Raw genomic sequence first — 19,458 nt, 5'->3', positions numbered from 1 at the left:
GGGGGGGGGGGGGGGGAGGGGGGATATGGATTCAACTCAACATCTCCAAGAGGTATAATAATCCAGGAGTGATTCCACCCAACATCTCCAAGAGATATAATAATAATCCAGGAGTTATTCCACCCAACATCTCCAAGAGGTATAATAATAATAATCCAGGAGTGATTCAGCCCAACATCTCCAAGAGGTATAATAATAATAATCCAGGAGTGATTCAGCCCAACATCTCCAAGAGGTATAATAATAATCCAGGAGTGATTCAGCCCAACATCTCCAAGAGGTATAATAATCCAGGAGTGATTCAGTCCAACATCTCCAAGTGGTATAATAATCCAAGAGTGATTCAGTCCAACATCTCCAAGAGGTATAATAATCCAGGAGTGATTCAGTCCAACATCTCCAAGAGGTATAAAAATCCAGGAGTGATTTAGCCCAACATCTCCAAGAGGTATAATAACCCAGGAGTGATTCAGTCCAACATCTCCAAGAGGTATAAGAATCCAGGGGGTGATTTAACCCAACATTTGCAAGAGGTATAAGAAGCCAGGAGTGATTCAGCCCAACATCTCCAAGAGGTAAAGGAAGGAAACCAGTGGGTATAACTGGAATACCTATTTAGGTGGGCTGACCCTAAATAGAACCTTATGTATGTGCCAGGAGGTTTAGGTGGTTACGCAGTGAGATGTCATTTGTAGAATGATCACATGGAGAGATTTTGGGCTAGCTGTCGCTGTCTGTTGTCTCGAAGGTTTATGATTGACAATAAGGATGGGTGAAGTAAGTGTAGCCTGCTGGAAAGCACCTGCAATAAACCAGCATTTATGAAAATGTAATCGTCTCGTCTCCTCTCCTGTTGTGGTGAGGAACATCATGAGATGTAACATATGTAAATCTTATTACAGAACCCTGCTAGGAATGAAGGTCCTGAGATCTGCTAATCATTACACAATCCATTCCTTTCTTCTGGTAAATGTTGATGTTTGTCATTCAGCGAGCTCAGCAAGAAATGACACCCGGGCCGGATGTGTTGTAGAAGGCAATGGCGATGAATGCAATAGTGACAGATGTATTTTATCCAGCTCAGTGTCACCTTCCTGGAGCAAAGAGCCATGAAAGAGCAGCGTGGTGTAATTCAGGCTGTGCCACTGCTGCCAATGTGACTCTGGATGGAGATAGACATGTGTGCTGCTCTGTCTGGGAGTGTATAGAGAATTGGCATGGGTACCGGCTCACCTGGAGCTCCAGGCAGATATAAAAATCCCAACAAATGTAGTTACTTCTTCATGAGAAAAAACTAAAGGCATCCAGTATAAGTACCTGAATTGGTCTTGGTATCAGCTTCCTGTACAGAAATACTCGGAGAGGGAGGTGCAGCACTAGAGACCAATCAGTCAGGGAAGGAATGCACACAGGAACTTGCTGTCAGGAGGAGAGATCAGAGTGAGCATGAATTGCTTCAATGGTTTCACTATCCAATCACAATCTGGGGGCGGGGAGCTGACCCAGCTTTATTGCGTACCTGTACTGACCAGGCCTAGCAGTGTACATCTTAGGAGTAGATGGACAGAAATACAAATCCATTGGCAGATTTCACAGTTTGCCTGGAGTTCAGCTGTAAGGATATTTCAGGGAATCTCCTCACCTTGTGATTTGCAGTAGAGGAAATGTTCTAATGATGACATTTGTGACAAGCTCGGGGTGATTATCATTTCCTGACCTGCCCCTAAACATTACAGACTAATACCTCATGGTGGGATTTAAACTTAAGACTTTGCCACTGCAATGAGAGCTCACTACCACTGCGTCCTAGCTTTCATCAAAAATGCGCCCTTATATAGAGATGCCACACACCAGTTGAAAGCTCCAATCAGACTTGCAGTTGGAGTGCCTGCTCTGCAAGTTGATTGGTAGGTATGTAGGCAGGTTTACAGGAGGAGAGCATAGGGGTGGGTGTCACCAGCTCAGCTATCCTCACTGGTAGGAGGTAGAGCAGCGGCTGTATAATGTGAAGAGTGACGTCACACTCTTTATGATCGGCAGAGGAGGGTCACATGACTCTTTTGGCTGGTAAAACAGCTTCCATATATCAGGGATCTCAAGTCTCCCTGATGTTCAGGGAGTCTCCCTCTTTTGGACAGCAGCTCCCTGATGTCAGCGAGAGAGGCATTTTCTCACTGAAAGGTTTACTCTGAGTGACCTTTCCGGTAAGATATCAGGGGGTAAAGTTTCAGAGTGAGGCTTGCCTCCTGGAGGAAGGTCATGTGATCTCTAGAGTAGCCTCAGAACGAGGCTTGGTTCTCAGAAGGAAGAAGCTACTTGCTGCACAGAGAGGGCGGACATAGACTACTATTGAGAGCAGGTACAGGCACTGCTGCAGGGTTGAGAGAGTGCTGTTAACCCTTTGTGGATAATATAGAATTAATTATATGTCCTGGTTGTCTAGTTATAGAGAACATTTCTTTCATTTGCTGCCCATGGCAACTAGTCAGCTGTGTATCAGGGACTTTACTCCTCTGTGTTTTTTTAAAAAGGTCTCGGGTGTCTAATAAATTGTGACCTTTACACTGACAGATACTTGAATATCAATTCACAAATCTGATGTACATATAAATAAATATATAATATTATTGGTGTGTGTGTGTGTGTGTGTGTCTTTTATATTCTGACGACGGCCGCTGTAAAAAAACAACCCTAAAAACAGAAAGGGCACCTCCCTGAAATGAGACGGGAACCTCCCTGAAATAAGGTTTTGCAGGTTGGGATGTCTGATATATGAATCTGAGAGGTGGCAGGAGCAGTATATTAAAATGGACCTTCCAGTAGCTGGGCGTAATACTTTAGGACTGCACAATATACAGCAGGGGTAGCCAAACTCCAGCCCTCCAGCTGTGGTGAAACTACAAATCCCATGAGGCATTGTAAGATTCTCACAGCCACAGACATGACTCCCAGAGAGAGATGCATCATGGGATTTGTAGTTTCACCACAGCTGGAGGGCCGGAGTTTGGCTAGCCCTGATATACAGGAACAGTATACTTTTTTCAGAATAGCTGAACCTTTTACCCTTACAAACAATCCTACCAGGTGACTATGCCTGGGGCTGAGATTATGTCATCAGTCTGCTACAGGCAAGGGAAGGCATTTCCTCACTTCCCTTCCCCGGTGATCACTCAGACTGTACACTGTAATTTTGTAGTCAATCTGAAAATGAAGGTCTTCAGCAGAGGCCGAACTGTGTCAGTAATTTGTGAACAAACTTGAGATGCACAGACACCTGAATTGACATGGTTGTGTCATCTCTGAGCCAGCAAGTCAGTTCAGGAAGCCGATACTGACCCTGGGTGATGTCTGAGTATATATGGCACCTTCCTTGTGGAGAGAAGATGGGGGCATTGCCAGGGGGTGTATTGTAATCTCTGTGAGAGGCGTACAATCTCTTCTGTTCTACATCACTAAGCATTCATGTACTTGACATTAGAACAATATATGTGATGTTAGTTTTTCATGGGTTGTATGTGATCCAGTTGATGCACACTTAGTAGGGGGGCCCTTTGTCCTTCATTGTGAAGAGTTTGGGGGGTAAGAACCTCTATGATCATGATATATTTCTGGGGTATGCTCTGGAATATTCACAGCGTAGATAGTACTAAAGCAGGGGTGGGCAACTCCGGCCGTCCAGCAGTTGTGGAACTACAAGTCCCATGAGGCATTGCAAGACTAACAATAGCAGGAATGACTTGCAGAGGCATGGTGGGATTTGTAGTTAAAACACAACTGGAGGGCTGGGGTTGCGCTCCCCTGCTCTAAAACCAGCATGCAGCCAGTGAAATCAGGCTTGGGTTCACATTCCTGATCTGCCTCATAGTTCCAGGTGATGTGGATGCAGTGACTTGTTTTCTCTAATCCGGATCAAGTAAATGCTGAGTGATGTCAGAGCTCCTGATCCAGGAAAGGATTGAAAATCATGACGGCCAGGTAACTAGCATTTTCAGAAGGAGTGGCAGCCTGCCTCTTGCTCAGTACAGGTTCCTCTAAGCTGTCTTTTTACCCAGTAGATGCTCACATAAGGGCCCCAATGTATAGGGGTGCATGAGGTCCTATAATGCAAATTGTGGGGGGATTTCTGCATGTGGGGTACAGCCGCCTATAGTAATGAATGACGATAGGTAGTTGTGTACAGGTGTGTGTAGGTTAATATCGCTACTTGCATAAACTCTACATATGGGCGTACAACCCCGGAGGCAGACAGTCTGCGTCCAGGGGCATACGGCTTTAGGGCCCATTGACACCACATCCAGATCATCTCCAGACCAGATTGTTTCCGGACCCAAAATGCATCCTAATGTATGCCTATTCTATTTCTGGCCTCTGTTCACACCAGTGCAGTCCGTTCCAGACCAGACCAGAAAAATACTGCATGTCTCATTTTGTCTGCAACGCATCAAAACGCATGGAACGCACCTGAAAGCCCATTTTAAGTTAAAAAAGCCAAAAAAAACAACTAGTTTTGGTACGTGGCAAAACCGCAATGGACTGCGTACCAGATCTGGTCCGGAAAATGGTGTGAACGCAGCCTTTCCCATGCGCAGCTTTATTTAAGTAGCGGTTGAGTAGGTGGTAGCGGTTTACTCCAGTAACCTACGCACAGCCACTTACCTCCATTCATTCCTATAGGCGGCTGTACACGGCAGCCGTGCACCCCAGGCACAGAAATACACCCACATTTTACATTATGGGGCCTCATGAGCCCACGTACAGGGATGAAGTAACGTGATGTGTAGTGTGTGGGCGAGGGTACCTACAGACATGAGGTCTGTTATCCACAATTAATCAATGAAACACCAGTAACATGAACAAACAATGCCATTTTCTCTCTTTCTCTTTATTTTGATCTATTAAACAAGCAACAAATGTAGCAGCAACAGTGTACATTAACGCAGAACTCGGGGGGAGGGGCGAGGGGAGTTTAACCCTTTCAGTGGGGCTACCCCTGTACTGCAAGGGTTCAAAAATAAAAAATTCTTGTCTAGGTTCAGAAATAAAAAAAATGTATACTTACCCAATACTCGGAGATGGCTTGCTCTTAGAACGGTCCCTGGAGCCTATCTCCCCCTCCACTGCAGCAATGGTATGATCCATGGGATCTTCACATGCTGTACACTGTATATAGAGCATCATGACTCAGGGACCTTAGACTGCTGCAGGGTAAAGGTGGATAGGACCGGTCTAAGAGCAAGCCGACTCAGAGGATCGGGTGAGTATAAACTTTGTTATTTTTGGATCTAGACAAAAAGGAGCACTTAACCCTTGCAGCGCAGGGGTAGCCCCACTGCAACGGTTAGGACAATTTCCCAACACAGTTCTGCTTAAAGACAACGAGAACAGGATGCACAATATAATCCCTTTGCTTGATTTCTTCATAACTGTTGGGATGAGATATCGGGCACACAGGGAGGGCGATGTTTTTAATAAAGTCACCTGACTCATAGACCTACATTGTGAGCACAACCATTGTGCAGTGCTGCAAAGCAGGAAGCATGTACAGTGTATATAAAGAGCAAATCTGACACATATATATGGAAATGAGAGTTTTAAAACATGAAGCCCCCGTTCTCACGTGTGCTGCGTCAGCGTCTGTGAATATTGTGCATTTTGGTGCCATTTTACATTGTTGCCATGCATTCTGGTACAATTTCACAGACCTGAAAGCGCGTGGTGCAACAATGTGCGTTGGAGCGCCGTTAATAGAGAACTGCATAGCAGCACGCCTTAAAAAGTGACACGCGGTTTGCCACCCTGCGGTGCCATTCATTGTTAATGGCACCCCGCTGCACCATGCACAGGTGTGTGAAGTTGCACGAGAATGTGTTTTGGCACGGGGTGCTTTGGAACAAAGGTGCCGGTTATGTGTAGGGCCTATTGAAATGAATGGGCTCTACATGCAACCCACAAAAACACGCAAACGCGCACTGGCGCTGTCGCATCCGGGAGCTGAAGGGTTAATAGGATTATTTCTATAACGCTGACCTCAAATGAAACATTAACTATATATTCACGTTGATCTGCTCATGGCACCCCGATCCCTGGAATGATTATCCAATGGAACTGTCCAGGAGAAACAGAGCTGGGGGCTTTCTGGGATGAAGAATAATTGGACATAAGGCAGTCATGTGACTCTCACCTCCAATCAAGTTTAGTCTTCCTGAAAACAGCTCCAACTGATTAAGTTTCTCCATGACAAACGCTGCTCTAGGCTAGATCTGTCTTTGATAATGTTCTTTTTCCATCTTTGTTATTAATTCCCTGCATTTTGTCGCCCCACCTAAACCGCAACACAAAACTGTTGCTCATTAGCGGCACCCATCTGGCGGCAGCTTCTGAAATAAAACAAGCATCCTCAAAGCGGAGCTGCTGGAGTCCTAATTCCTTTCAATGTATTATAAAGGCTTCCGAAACTCTGGCTGTCTTTCCCCTTCGCCGGTGCCGAATGCCCTTGGCATGGGGTGTAGGTGGCGATAAAATGATCCAGTGTAGGCAGTGAGCGTTATTATAAATGAGGTGGTGCAGATTCGTGGGGTAAAGTGCGGCAAATGATCCAGAAAGAAATGTCAATGTGCGGTATTTGCGCTGGACATCAAAGAGGGGATACGCAGATATCATCTAAATACGAGAGTCATGTGCGTTCTTACTTGAATCTTGGTGAGCTTTGTGTATTTCTTCCCGATCTGTGCAGTAATCCAGTGCAAAACTTTACCTCCTTCCTGTAATAAAGACCAGTCACTGCTGCTCTCTCTTGTGCAGGGTGACTGGTCCTGTCTCCGCCCCCTACTTTGCAGCAATGGGGTCCTTGGTTCAAATCCTAACCAGGACTTACTCCCTGTGCTTGGGTGGGTTTCTTCCAATGCACCAAGGACTTGCTGGCAGGTAAATTGGCCATAGTATGTGTATGCATGTAAGTCAGGGACCTTAGAGTGTAATCTCCATGGGGAGAGGGACTGATGTGAATGTACAGTATATAAATTGGTGGCTTTAAATAAGGATTGATGCCTTGGTTGCACCAACACTGAGATCCTCCCGCCTTAATTTATGCATTTCTATTCTTTTTAGTATAAAATAAAAATCCAGCATGAATGACGGACGCTCCGGGTGTACAAACTCCGGTACTCGGGGTACACATCTCACCTATATAGGAAGTATAAGAAACTGTCAAGTTTAACTTCCCAGCATCTACCAAAGTCTAGGACAGGGGTAGGCAACCTTGGCACTCCAGCTGTGGTGAAACTATAAATCCCATCCTGCCTTTGCCACTGGGAGCCGTGTGTGACTGAGTCTTTCAATGCCTCATGGGACTTGTAGTTCCACAACAGCTGGAGTGCCGAGGATGCCTACTCCTGGTCTACAATATAACTTCAGGGTGGACTGATGCTTGAAGCACATCATTAGTGTTTCCTGGATAGCCACTGTAGCAGATTAGTTACTTCCTAATTGTAGGTGCAGAGAGTCATTCTTTTTCCTGAATTTGCCTAGTGGAGTTCATGATCATTGTCTGTTCGGAGTGTGTAACCAGAGGACAGAGACAGTGTTTCAGTCTATATTAAAGGGGAGAAGACATCAGTGGTGTCTGCGGAGATCGCCTGCTGCTTTCTTCAAGTGTTTTACAGCCTCGCATCACTGCAACCAGCAAACAGCCACTCAGAACTGGGTACACTGCGAGCATGCAGGCTGCGGGCACCGCACCATCCGTACCAACCAAACCAGCACTACAGCTCAGCCATCATCTGATTACATGCATTACAACCTGCACAGGGAGAGGCCTCTGAAAATGCCAGCAGCCTGGCTGTCATCTTTTAGCTGTAATAGTTTTGGAGTCGCTTACCTGAAACAAGCATGCAGCAAGTGAAAACTACTCCTGTGTAAACGCATCAGCAACTCAACTTTAAGCTTGAGACAGGTTGTATTTCCTATAGGAAACAGGTTATGGTTCATGAAAGGGTTAAATAAGCATCCATCGCGGTACAATACAGAGTGAACAGTGCCATCTACGGCGGCCAGAAAGCGACTCACTGCTTTGGACGCAGGCTGGTTATAGAACAAACATTTTGCTCGGTGTCTTTCATAGAATTTTGATCTATGTGTCCCAGGATAAAGTGTATGGACGTCGCCATCTGCAGGGCGCAATCACTTGCTTACACCTATAGTTACCCATTACAGTGATTTCTCAGATATAAAATACGTCCCACTGCAACCATACAATTTTCATGATTGCCGATCAGAGTAGACAGGTTACCCAAATGCTAACATAAAGCAATGTTCATAGGGGTGCTGGTATGGATAAAATTAGTAACAGAGGGGATGAAATACCTTTTCTGGGGAAAATGCTGCTCCATGTTCCCTCTAGTGCTGGTTATTTTGACCAGACAGTATTTAATAGGGAGGATTAGCCGAACTGAGATTTGATTTTCCTCTTCAACAGTGATCGCCTTGCATTTTGGTCTCATGACCAGCCTGGAGTGGTGCTTTGAGCGTTTTCATGGTTAGGAATGTCCCTCATTCCTATAGAAGAAGGAACTATCTTATACTGGTTATTGGAGGTTTTCCGGATTTCCACAATGTCAGGCTAGATTTGTGCCCTACTTGTTGAACGTTTATATTTTAGACCTAGAGGCAAGGGAGCAGCGTTGGAGTCACTCCACAAGGTTTTAAGCTGGCCGTACACCTTACAATTCTCTGCAGATTTTCTGTGGTCAGATGGAAAAAGTGCAAAGGATTGGCCCAGGTGGAGATTACTCCATCCACACAGTTAAGTGTAGCTGTTGCACCTTTTCCATCTGACCACAGAAAATCTGCAGATAATTTGTAAGGTGTATGGCCAGCTTTAAACCAGTTTATAGCTGCGGTTATAGCTGGGAGCTTGTTTTAACCGCTTTGGTTTGTTGTAATGAAGCCCCCCATTGCTGGCTGCCAAAGAGAGGAATAACCAGGATGTAGATCAGGTGTGTCAAACAGGTCTTCTCTCCTACTTTGCCACCCTCAGCCAGTTTAAGGATTTAAAGCTGAAGTTTAAAGGCATATCCCACCTTTTGCAAAAAATAAATGCATACAAACTGATAAAAGATCAAACTGATGTGCATTTTTTTGCATTGGAGCCTGCAAATAGTTTCAACCACGATCACTGGACTCCAACAGACTTGTTCTCCAGCCCAAGGTGTGGAGCAAACAATCAGTGGTCTACAACTGCAGTGATGTCGCTGAACATGTGCTCCATTGAGATCTATGACAGGAGATGGGACTTCTAGTCTCTCCATTCACATAACCAGCAACAAGATAAGGATGGATGGTGTTCTTTTGCTGGATATCTAGACAGAATTACCATTGTGTGTTTGGAAACATTACCACCTACACTACCACCTTCTTCTCAACAGTTTAATGCAACGTTTCTCAAGCTTTTTTCAGTCGCTGCATCCTTTAAAAGTATGCAGAATATGTATTTTTGTATGAAAATATATAAAAAATGATGTGTGGTTCCCCCCAAAATCTATACCAAACCCTTATCCTACATTGGGGTCTGGTATGGATTTTTGGGGGGAACCCATGGGAAAAAAAAAGATGTGGTGTTACACCCCTCCGTTTAGAGTTCCTGCTTTCACAGCAAAGCCCCGCTTCCCATCCAGCCCCCCCTTTATATCAGAATCTGCCTTCACATCAGGAGGCCCCCATTAACATTAGAGTCCTCCCTTTCATATCATGAGTCCCCATTTTACATCATGAGTCCCTCCCCTTCACATTATGAGGCCCTCCTTCACATCAGGAGGCCCCCATTAACAGAGCCCCCCCCTTTTACATCACAAGGCCCCCTTTTACATCTCGAGGCCCCCGCTTCACATCAGGAGGCCCCCTTTCACATCAGGAGACCTCCTTTCACATCAGGAGCCCCCCTTCACATTATAGCCCCCGTTACATCGGAGTCCTCAGAATACATCAGAATCCTCAACATAGGGTGGCAGGTGCCTCAGGTCTGGATAGAGGTGGACTTCAGTCCTCATCTCAATGCTGAGTGAAGGGCCTGTATGTAGCCCACGTAGGATAGCATCATCATACATTTCCATTTGGCTCGTGGCTGGCTCACCTGCACCATGGAAATGAATGCGAAAATTTGAAGCCAGCCCTGACTAAGCCAGAAGGCACCCCTGGCTGCGGCACCCTGGCTGAGAAAGGCTGGTCTAATGTTCTAAAGTCCTTATGAAACATATATATGGAAATATTAATAAAAACGGATACAGGAACATTCCGTCTCTTAGATTTGGTCCCCTCCCCTTGTGTGTTACACAATGACACGTCCTCTGAAGATGTGAGGACCAGTGTATGACGGAAGACCTTCATTTAAAGGGAAAGGCTTTTTTGGTGGGCTGTGCATCAACGTTCCCAGGGACATCACAAGAAACGCTCTGGCTGTGGGTGGTAGCAGCTCTTACAAGGATTATTTTTATAGAGCGTGGGCTGAAAAACAAGATGATTACGGGTGTTCAGGAACGGAAAGGACAAGAGGAAGACAAGCCAAGAAGTCAATTTATGTGACGACCGGTTAGTCTTGGATTGGGTTGTCTTGCAGCAAGGGAAATTTGGCTCCAGTTTACACGCCTGACTAATCAGCATCCAATGTCTACATCATTATCCTTATTAAAACAATCAGCCTCCTGCAGCCTTTGCTCATTGTACAACACTCATTAGCGGCTCGAGGACTCGCAGCCAGTCAGGAATACGGTCACTTCATGCTCCGTAGATCAATCCACTTGGGGTTTGAAGGAACAATGAGCCTAAACTACAAGCCAGCTCATAGAAAAACTGCTATTTCCAGAGAACTCTGGTGCTGCATTGTTATTAGGTTAGAAAACAAAAGAGTTAATCAAGTCTAAGGTTTCACAAACACTAGAGGAAGACAAAATAATGCAAATATTTCATTTGTGAGCCCTGAATCAAAAAATGGGCATTCCAGCCTGTAGTATCAAATGATTGAGTATTAATAACTGTACCAATACTACCTCCTGTATTGATGAATGCCAATGTATGACTGCTCTTACTGTAAAGAACTCCTTCCTGGTCTCCTATCCTCCACAGCCAGCTGAAGGCCCCTTGACCTTTCTACAGTCCAAGCAATACAACACTCTTTATTTTGACTTTATTATTTGATTTAATATTCAAAAAGAACTCTGGACAAAATGTTCATTAACCCTTGCAGTGGGGCAACACCAGCACAGCAAGGGTTAAGTGCTCATTCTAGTCTAGGTAGAAAAACAACAGGTACACTCGTCTGAACCTCCGAGCCAGCCAGCTGTGACAGCGGTCCCTCCAGCCTGTCACCTCCGCTGCAGCGATGGGATGTCCCCCTGTGTCCTCATGTTCAATACACTGTGTATAGAACATGACGACTCAGGGACCACCCTAGCCCAAAACGAGCAGTTAACCCTTGCAGTGCCGGGGTATTCTTAATAATTTTTGTATTCCACGGACTGTACAGAGGAGAAGGGGGCTTTAAAAAGCAAAACAAATGTAGTTTTCCCAAGTTTTCTTTTTAAACACGACCTACGTGTCCTTTAATTAGTTGACTGCCCACGGTTGTACCAGCAGCTTTTTCCAAGTGGCATGGCAGCGCATAGGTGTGATCGGGCCCCACTGAAAATAATGGGGTGCCTGTTGTTGTGCATTGTCATGTGACGGGCAAAGCGCTTGAGATCGCACAATGAGGGCTGAAACTGCAATGTCCTTTTTTGTAAGAAATACAGAAAGGATTTATAAAAGGATCTTATTATATTTCTGGTTCCTGGCTGAGCTGCAGTCTTGTAGCAATTGTCTGCTGTGGTCAAGATTTACCACTTTGCAGAGTAATGACCAATGTAACCGTGTTCAATTCACAAAATCGGATTGTTCAATACTGACAACAGATAAAACATTTCATAGAATTGTATCAGATTATATTACTTGTTCTAGCACTATATATGGCCGAAATATTGATGGAGAGGTGGTGTGACCGGTCATTACACCTGACCTGTCCCTCTGTCCTTGTACGGTGCAATGTTCAGGACGTCGGCTGGCTTAGTGTTGATACGTTATATATTAAGATAGTGCTGAATTATTCACGATTGAAATGTGACACTTCAGAATATGATTTGCATTGAATCTATATTCTATCTGCCTCATGATATTAAGGCCAAATCTGTGGAATCAGCAGTTTTACACAGTCACTCCAGAAATCTGTAGTGGGCTCCTTAGTGTTCTTGTCAGGTTCTTTTTTCTGTCTTTGACCCCACTGGAGAGATTTTCCTTCACTTCCTGTCCCTGTGACACCAGTACTGTAAATTAGTGGTGTATTTTTATGAGGTCAGCAATAAAAGCATTGACAGAAGCCCTAACCTTTCCTTACTTTACAAGTGTCATGTGTGTTCTAACTTGAATCTTGCTGTGCTTTGTCTGTTTGGTCTAGATCTGTGCTGTGATCCAGTGTGAAATTTTCCCTCTGTGCAGGAGTTTCCTGTAATAAAGACCGGTCACTGCTGCTCTTTCTTCTTGTGCAGGGTGACTGGTCTTGTATCCGCCCCCTTTTTCTAGTTTTCTGCAGTGGGTGGAGCCTACTGGGATCCTCCCACAGCTCTGCTCTCTGCACAGGTTATGTACAGCACAGTGATGGTGTCACTACTACTTTTCTTAGGTAATGTCTGGGTTTACGAATACGTTGGTGCTCACAAATGAGATCCTTTTGTGGCTATTAACGAATATATTTAAAAAGATTTTTGTGCCCAGAGTTCAGTTTTAAAGTGAAATGAAAGGCTCCTCTTTTGGTTTTACTTCCTCCTCCTGTGTCTAACCTTGCCTTTCCTCCAGTTCTCCAGTGTTCCTTCATTGCTGTCCCTACTTTTTAGGTTTAGGGTTCCCTTGCAGGGTCCTATGGAGCCTTTTTAGGTTTAGGGTTCCTTTGCAGGGTCCTATGGAGCCTTCTTAGGTTTAGTGTTTTGTTGCAGGGTCCTATGGAGCCTTTTTAGCTCTAGGGTTCCCTTGCAGGGTCCTATGGAGCCTTCTTAGGTTTAGCGTTCCCTTGCAGGGCCCTATGGAGCCTTTTTAGCTCTAGGGTTCCCTTACAGGGTCCTATGGAGCCTTTTTAGTTCTAGGGTTCCCTTGCAGGGTCCTATGGAGCCTTCTTAGGTTTAGAGTTCCCTTGCAGGGTTCTATGGAGCCTTTTTAGGTCTAGTGTTCCCTTGCAGGGTCCTATGGAGCCTTATGTGCGTGCTCCTGGCTGGGAGCTGTGTGCTGAATAGACGCTGTGTTCTGTACTCTGTGTGCGTCCATACAGACACATATCTCCATGGCAAGCAACTTCCCTGCTTTCTCCTCCAACCTGGCTGCTGGCGCCTATGCTGCCCTTGATACTCAACACTCGCTCTCCCAACAGCGGGTTCAGGGGAAGCTGAGGGATCTGGAGTCTGGATTGGGGAATAGTATCTCCAGGACATATGTATAAAATGATTTGCTAGGGATGTTTCCCAAGCCCTTAGAATATATTTATAAAAGTTTGATCATTTAATACCCCCTTATAAAATAATAATAATGTATGTTGGCTCTAACCCGTTTCTTTTCTCTCCATGGCAGAGCAGCGAGGGCTTTCGGAGAATATCTGTCCCAAACTCATCCCGACAGCCGCAACGGCTCAGGTAAGAAGCCCCTTTTCAGCTTTATGGGAGACCCCTTTAATTATTGACAGGTTCTCTTTAATACTCCACGGCCTCCACCCCTCCAGAACATACATTGACTGACGTTCTGAAAATGCTGCTAACCGGGCAAGCGTGCTTTCCCGGTGGCTTCAGTAACGTATAATATTATAAATAATAATATCACTTCACAGAACAGGTATCAAATCAGAAGGTCTAACTTCTCTTTGTTATCTGACAAGGTAGTGACTGAGAAAGCAGATATAAAACACACACACACCCACATTATTGCAGCTCTGTATCCATCCATTCATACATCATTAAAAAACAATTTTTTTAATGCAAGTAGTGTAAGTATCTGAATTTGTCTTGGTTTCAAGCCCCTATATAGCAGAGCAAGGAGCCAAATAGTTGTGTTGCAGGGTTCACATGCTAACAAGGAGCATGCAGATAGGAGGAGAGAGCAAGTGTTACTTGACTGCAGCAGAGGGGAAAACCAGGTCCCTTGACCTGCCAGACAGGGCTGTGCTGTGTGGCAGAGCTGTGTAAACCTCAGGAGTGGATGTAAAGAAATAAAACTCCTTTTGCTGGTTAATTAGGTTTCTTGTATGTATTTAGCTGTTTGCCCAGAGTTCAGCTTTAGGTCAGACAAAGCCAGGACACTGGTATTCTTAGAAGGCGGTCAGCAATGGCAGCCTTCATTTTTCTAAGCTTAGTTTTCTTTATGGACTTTACTTTCAGTTTTTTTTTCCTTCTTCTTGGAAAGATGAAACGTCATTTTAATTAGGGAAGGTGAAGTTCCTCTAAGCCCTCATTCACACTGGAATCAGACCGCACTTACAGCTCTGTGCTGCGTGCAGGGCCGTACCAAGCAGCTACCGGTGAGGGACATGTGCTGCGTGTGATTAGTACGCAGCCCCAGTCCTTCTCTATGGGACTATGCAGCCGTATGCCCCTCTACTCTCACCTCAAGTGCAGATCTGTAGGGGTGCGTGTTTCCTGGCTCGGATCCATCCTGTCAGCATACGATACGAGTACGCTCGCCCTCACTCGCACGGACATGCAGGGCGGGTGAGCGTAGGGGAACGTATGGCCGCATAGTCCCATAGAGAAGGACGGGGTCTGCGTACTAATCACACGCAGCACCTGTTCTTCCCAGGAGCTGCTCGCTACGGCCCTGCACGCAGCACGGAGCTGTACGTGCGGGCCGATTCAAGTGTGAATGAGGCCTTAAAGATGATTGTCCCTCAGTTGCTTACAATGATTCTCATGCAAGTCTCCCTCTCTAGTATGTCCTTGCCCTGAGAGTTCAAGGTTGTCCTCAAGAACCCAAAAAAAAGTAGAAAGGAACTGAGCGTCTATATAAAAGGACAGAGCAGCTGCTCATTCCCGTTCTGGTAAGCTGATGTCTGGCAAGCCCTCTTGGCCGCTCATGCAGCCTGTGATACTCCAACAGGGAACATCTGTACAATTACCAAAAAAAACGCATTTATTGAAACTAATTACATTGATGTGTTTATCTCATTATCCAGCTCCCCAGCAGGGTAGCCTCCACGCAACACGCTCACGTTGCTGATTGAAACCAGTAATTAGGCTTTACAAAAGTGAATTCGCTCCTGGCCTTCGCTCATTCTGTACAGAACACAAAAGAAACCGAGAGTCCGGGATGCAAACTTGCAATTTTGTGTACCTTACGGCATTCCGAGGCTCAAATAAAAACCCCTTTTTTTATTACAGGCCACATTGGTATTTCCAAGTATATATAACGGCTTGAATCCTGGTATGTTTACATCCTGTTCTTTTGGATCCAAGGCAAGATCCTAGCTAAATGTCTCATTGTTCACGGCCCACAAAGTTTTAATGGCTGGCTTCAGTGGCACACTCATGTCTTTGTTTCACAGTTATAATTGTAACAAGTGTTTTGGGATCTCTTTGTGCATTGTTGCTGTGACCTTGAGTGACAGCGACTGACGAGCAAGATGTCTACAGGTATTTATTTATTTTGGCGTCTCTGCGTGTCGCTTCTGAGAACGGAAAGTTAAACAGAAGTGGAAAAATAGTCCCATTGTAGCAAAACATGCCGGATGTAGGAAATGACAAGGGAAGGGATTTTTCTTGGGGAAAAGCCCTGACCCCATAGTTCTCCTTTAAAGCCAAAATTTAGTTTTGGATAAAGTAGACCCTTGTCAGTTTATTTTACTTTTCACTTCCTGTCCCAGAGGGGCAAAGGGAAATGAGGGTGGATCTCTACAAAGTGAGGGGGATTCCCCCTTAGACAGTTGTCACCAGAACAGGTGTGGCCATTTGAACATGATCTTTTAGGGCCTGTTTGCACATACTGCGGTGACCTGCGTTCTGCCGAACCAGTTCAACGCACGTCACTGCAAGAACACATTGGGAATAATTGTTTTCTGTGTCCCATTCACACTACAACATGGCTGTGCTGCGATAGAAATGCAAACATGCTGCCTTTTATCGCAGCACACTGGATGCCACCACAGGACCTGATTGGAGTGTACACATTGCACAGTGCCGATAAAGTTTAAAAAAAAAATGTAAACAGTGACAGGTTCAGCAGGGTACAGCACAATACAACGCACACTGGCCGAACTGCCACGACGCACTAGCCGTTCCACTAAAATGCAGAATTTTATCGGACAAGCTAGTGTGAATGGGCCCTTACTGCTTATTCCTGTAACAGCTTAAATATTTTAAACCCCCTATGACTTTCTGTACTGACAATAGTCAGCAGAACCAATAGTGAGGGTAAATGTTTCTGGGGTGGTGATAGACTGAAATAAAAGCCTGAAACAAGTAGAAGAAAGGCAGTTTTGCTCATTTACTGATTCTGTTTATACCCAATACAGCAAATCATTGATTCCTGCTGATTGTGCCAGCTTTGAGTCTGGCAGGGGAAGAGACCTGAATTTTCTCTCTTGCAGTTTCACTTTCACTTACAAGTCTCTTCACCTCCAGCCTGTGACTAGACAGTGAAAGGAGAAGCAGCAGACTGATGAGCTCATTCTCTGTCACTCTGCTCTCTTCCCCTATCATTGTGCTTCTTGCACAGCATCACAACTAATTGGCTCATCATGCTGCTTCGCTCTCCCCCTCTCCCTCTGCTGTACAATAGTTTGCAAGAATTTGAGTAAGTCAAATTCAGGTACTTACATAGATTGCATTTAAAAACATGCCTTTAATGATGTCTTAATGATTACAGAGCTGCATTTATTTGTGTCCTTTTATATCTACCTGGAGTTCAGCTTTAACCTAGCATGGCCCAGGTTCAAATCCCTACCTAGTATTACCAGATTGTATGTACTTGTATGATTCTGGTGTTGAATTGTAAGCTCCATGGCACAGAGAATGATGCAGTTCTGCAGGGCATAGTATGTCACCGGTATATAAATATGGTACATAACACTAGTTACATAGTATTTGAGGTTGAATAAAGACATAAGTCCATCAAGTCCAACCTATTGGGTGTGTGCATTTCTGTTTGAGTTCGTGTGTGAGTGTGTATTAGTCCATGTATGATTTCGCTCTTAGGAGTACCTGTACCCCTGTATATTATGGTCTCCGAGGAACTTGTCCAGGAGTTTCTTGAATGATTCCACACTCTTAGCTGAAATCACTTCCTGCGGCAGCGAGTTCCAGACCTTAACCGCTCTGACTGTGAAGAACCCCTTGCAGGGCGTGTGTTGACATTTTTTTTCCACCAATTTTTGGTTGTGCCCTCTGGTCTTTGTTACGGAGCTAACCCTAAACAGTTTGTTAATAAGGTTGCTGTCGCCCTTGAATAGTTTATACAGGAAAATCATGTCCCCCCTTAATCTCCTAACCTCCACTGATTCCTAGAACCCCCACTCTGCAATATGAATGTTCTCTTGTGTGCCGGTTACAGAATGCTCCTCTTTCTCTATTGTGCTGCAGTGCATGCACAGCATTGAAAGCCGTGAGCGGAGATCACAACTAAGTTGGTTTTAATTATTGAGTTTTAATTAACTCAGCGCCAACCTGAAATACCACTACACGGCTCATGTTTATTCAGCCTTCCTGCGCTGCCGTATTGTACCGCTGTGAGCGGCCGACCTCTTGGCTGCTGACAGCAAGAGACTGACTCCGCAGAAGGAATCATGGGAGCGAGCAGCCCAGGAATAAAAGCTGCACTGCAATTCACAGGGGACTGAGCTGGACATTATTTAACGCAAACCAGAAAAATTCTGTCTTGACTTATTGAAGGTTGTATTATTCTAAATCAGTAATGTGTTTTTAGAAATATTTTCTATCTGTTTTAAATAAAATGATGCCATGATCCCATAACCATAGTGGTTAGCACATTCCACCCTGCAGTGCTTCGGTTGTGGCATTTGTCCTTCAAGCTACAGGTAGATTGATTGGCTTCCATTTGTATAGGACTGTGGTGGCCACAGTAGATTGTTAGCTTCTACAGGGGTAGGGCCTGATGTGAATGGGGGAAAGGATAAAGTGCAAAGTATATATAAAGGAATACTTCTACGCTGGGTTCCTCCATAGACATTCATTAAATCAATATGTTGTACTTCTGCTTGGAGAACATAAGAGACCACGAGCCTGGCCTAAAGCTTTGCCGATTATGTCAGTGTAGAAAATGAATACAAAGTAATTTTTCAATGAAAAAATATTCTGGAATTACATTTATTGCAAGATCATTATTTGCACATTGCTTTTCTCTTAATTAAAAATTCTGAGCAATGTTGTCATCACAGAGTAGAGCAACTGTAATTACATGTTTTCCTGGCTTTGACAATATAATGCTTCTGAAAATGCTACAGTATTGTTTGTAGGACATCACAAATACACATACACCATTAATTAGAAGTCAACTCCAAGATCCAAACAGCTAAATACACAACTGAAATATATACAATATGCAGGAGATGGTTTACCTGCCAAAAGGATTTATATTTCTGTCCATCCAGTCCTGTGATTTACATAGCTCTGCCGGGCATCTGAGCCAGGTTGGTGACCTGACATTTCTCAACTACAGCTAGAGCAACACAGCTCGGTTACCTTCCTACCCCCAGCTAGTGTTTGCCTCACATGTGCATGTAGAAGAGCCTAATTGGCTCTCAGTGCTGCCGCCTCCCCCCCCCCTTATACTCTATTGAATTATTAAAACCAGAGTATCAACATGGCAGCCAAGAAACTGGTAATTCAAGAACAAGATGGGGATGTGATGTCACTGGTCCCCCTGGTCGCCAACACCAGCTGCAGAGAAGAGCTGCAAGGCACCACATGTTGGGGGGAGTATAAGAGTATCAGGGAAAGTCCTTTGCAGAGCCACTGTCACTTTACACCTGCTTGGTTTGAGTGACCATGTCTCTTCAAGTCTTACATTCAAGATATTGAACTCAAATTGGTATGAATTGTATATGTCATCTTTAAAAGAAATGGTTTTGCGTTATTCTTACTTTTTTCAGTTTAGAAGTTTGATTTTTATAATTTCTTTTGTACTTTACTATTTTTTACTATGAAAAAAAATTGCTGTTTGCAAATAAACATTTAATACAGGGTGCACCTATGTCATAGGATTCCAAAAAGCACTATGAGTTTCTGTTAAAAAACACAGCAGAAGTTGCTTGGCCTTATAGTGTCTGTCTGTTATTGAAGCACTATAGGGATCTTTCAGAAAAGACAACAAGGAGGAGATGAGCCATTCCTCTGATCATTCAGTTGTGTATGAACATTTCAACTTGCACTATCCAGCTTTCTTAATCAC

At 44.5% G+C, this 19,458-nt stretch overlaps 1 protein-coding gene across 2 annotated transcripts in view; it reads left to right on the top strand.

The window, feature by feature from the left end:
- Positions 1-19,458, top strand: part of NSMF (NMDA receptor synaptonuclear signaling and neuronal migration factor) — a 56,597-nt gene that overhangs the window by 4,208 nt on the left and 32,931 nt on the right. For both annotated transcript variants that reach the window (XM_018556769.1, XM_018556768.1), the window contains exon 2: positions 13,639-13,700. In XM_018556769.1, coding sequence (XP_018412271.1) covers positions 13,639-13,700 — 62 coding nt within the window. The remainder of the gene's footprint in view (positions 1-13,638; positions 13,701-19,458) is intronic.

This window comes from Nanorana parkeri, unplaced genomic scaffold (genome assembly GCF_000935625.1).
Source record: "Nanorana parkeri isolate BGI_ZX_2015 unplaced genomic scaffold, ASM93562v1 scaffold251, whole genome shotgun sequence".
In the NCBI taxonomy this organism is placed as follows: Eukaryota; Metazoa; Chordata; class Amphibia; order Anura; family Dicroglossidae; genus Nanorana; species Nanorana parkeri.
The sequence above is the reverse complement of the archived record's forward strand: the minus strand, read 5'-3'. Positions and strand labels throughout refer to the sequence as shown.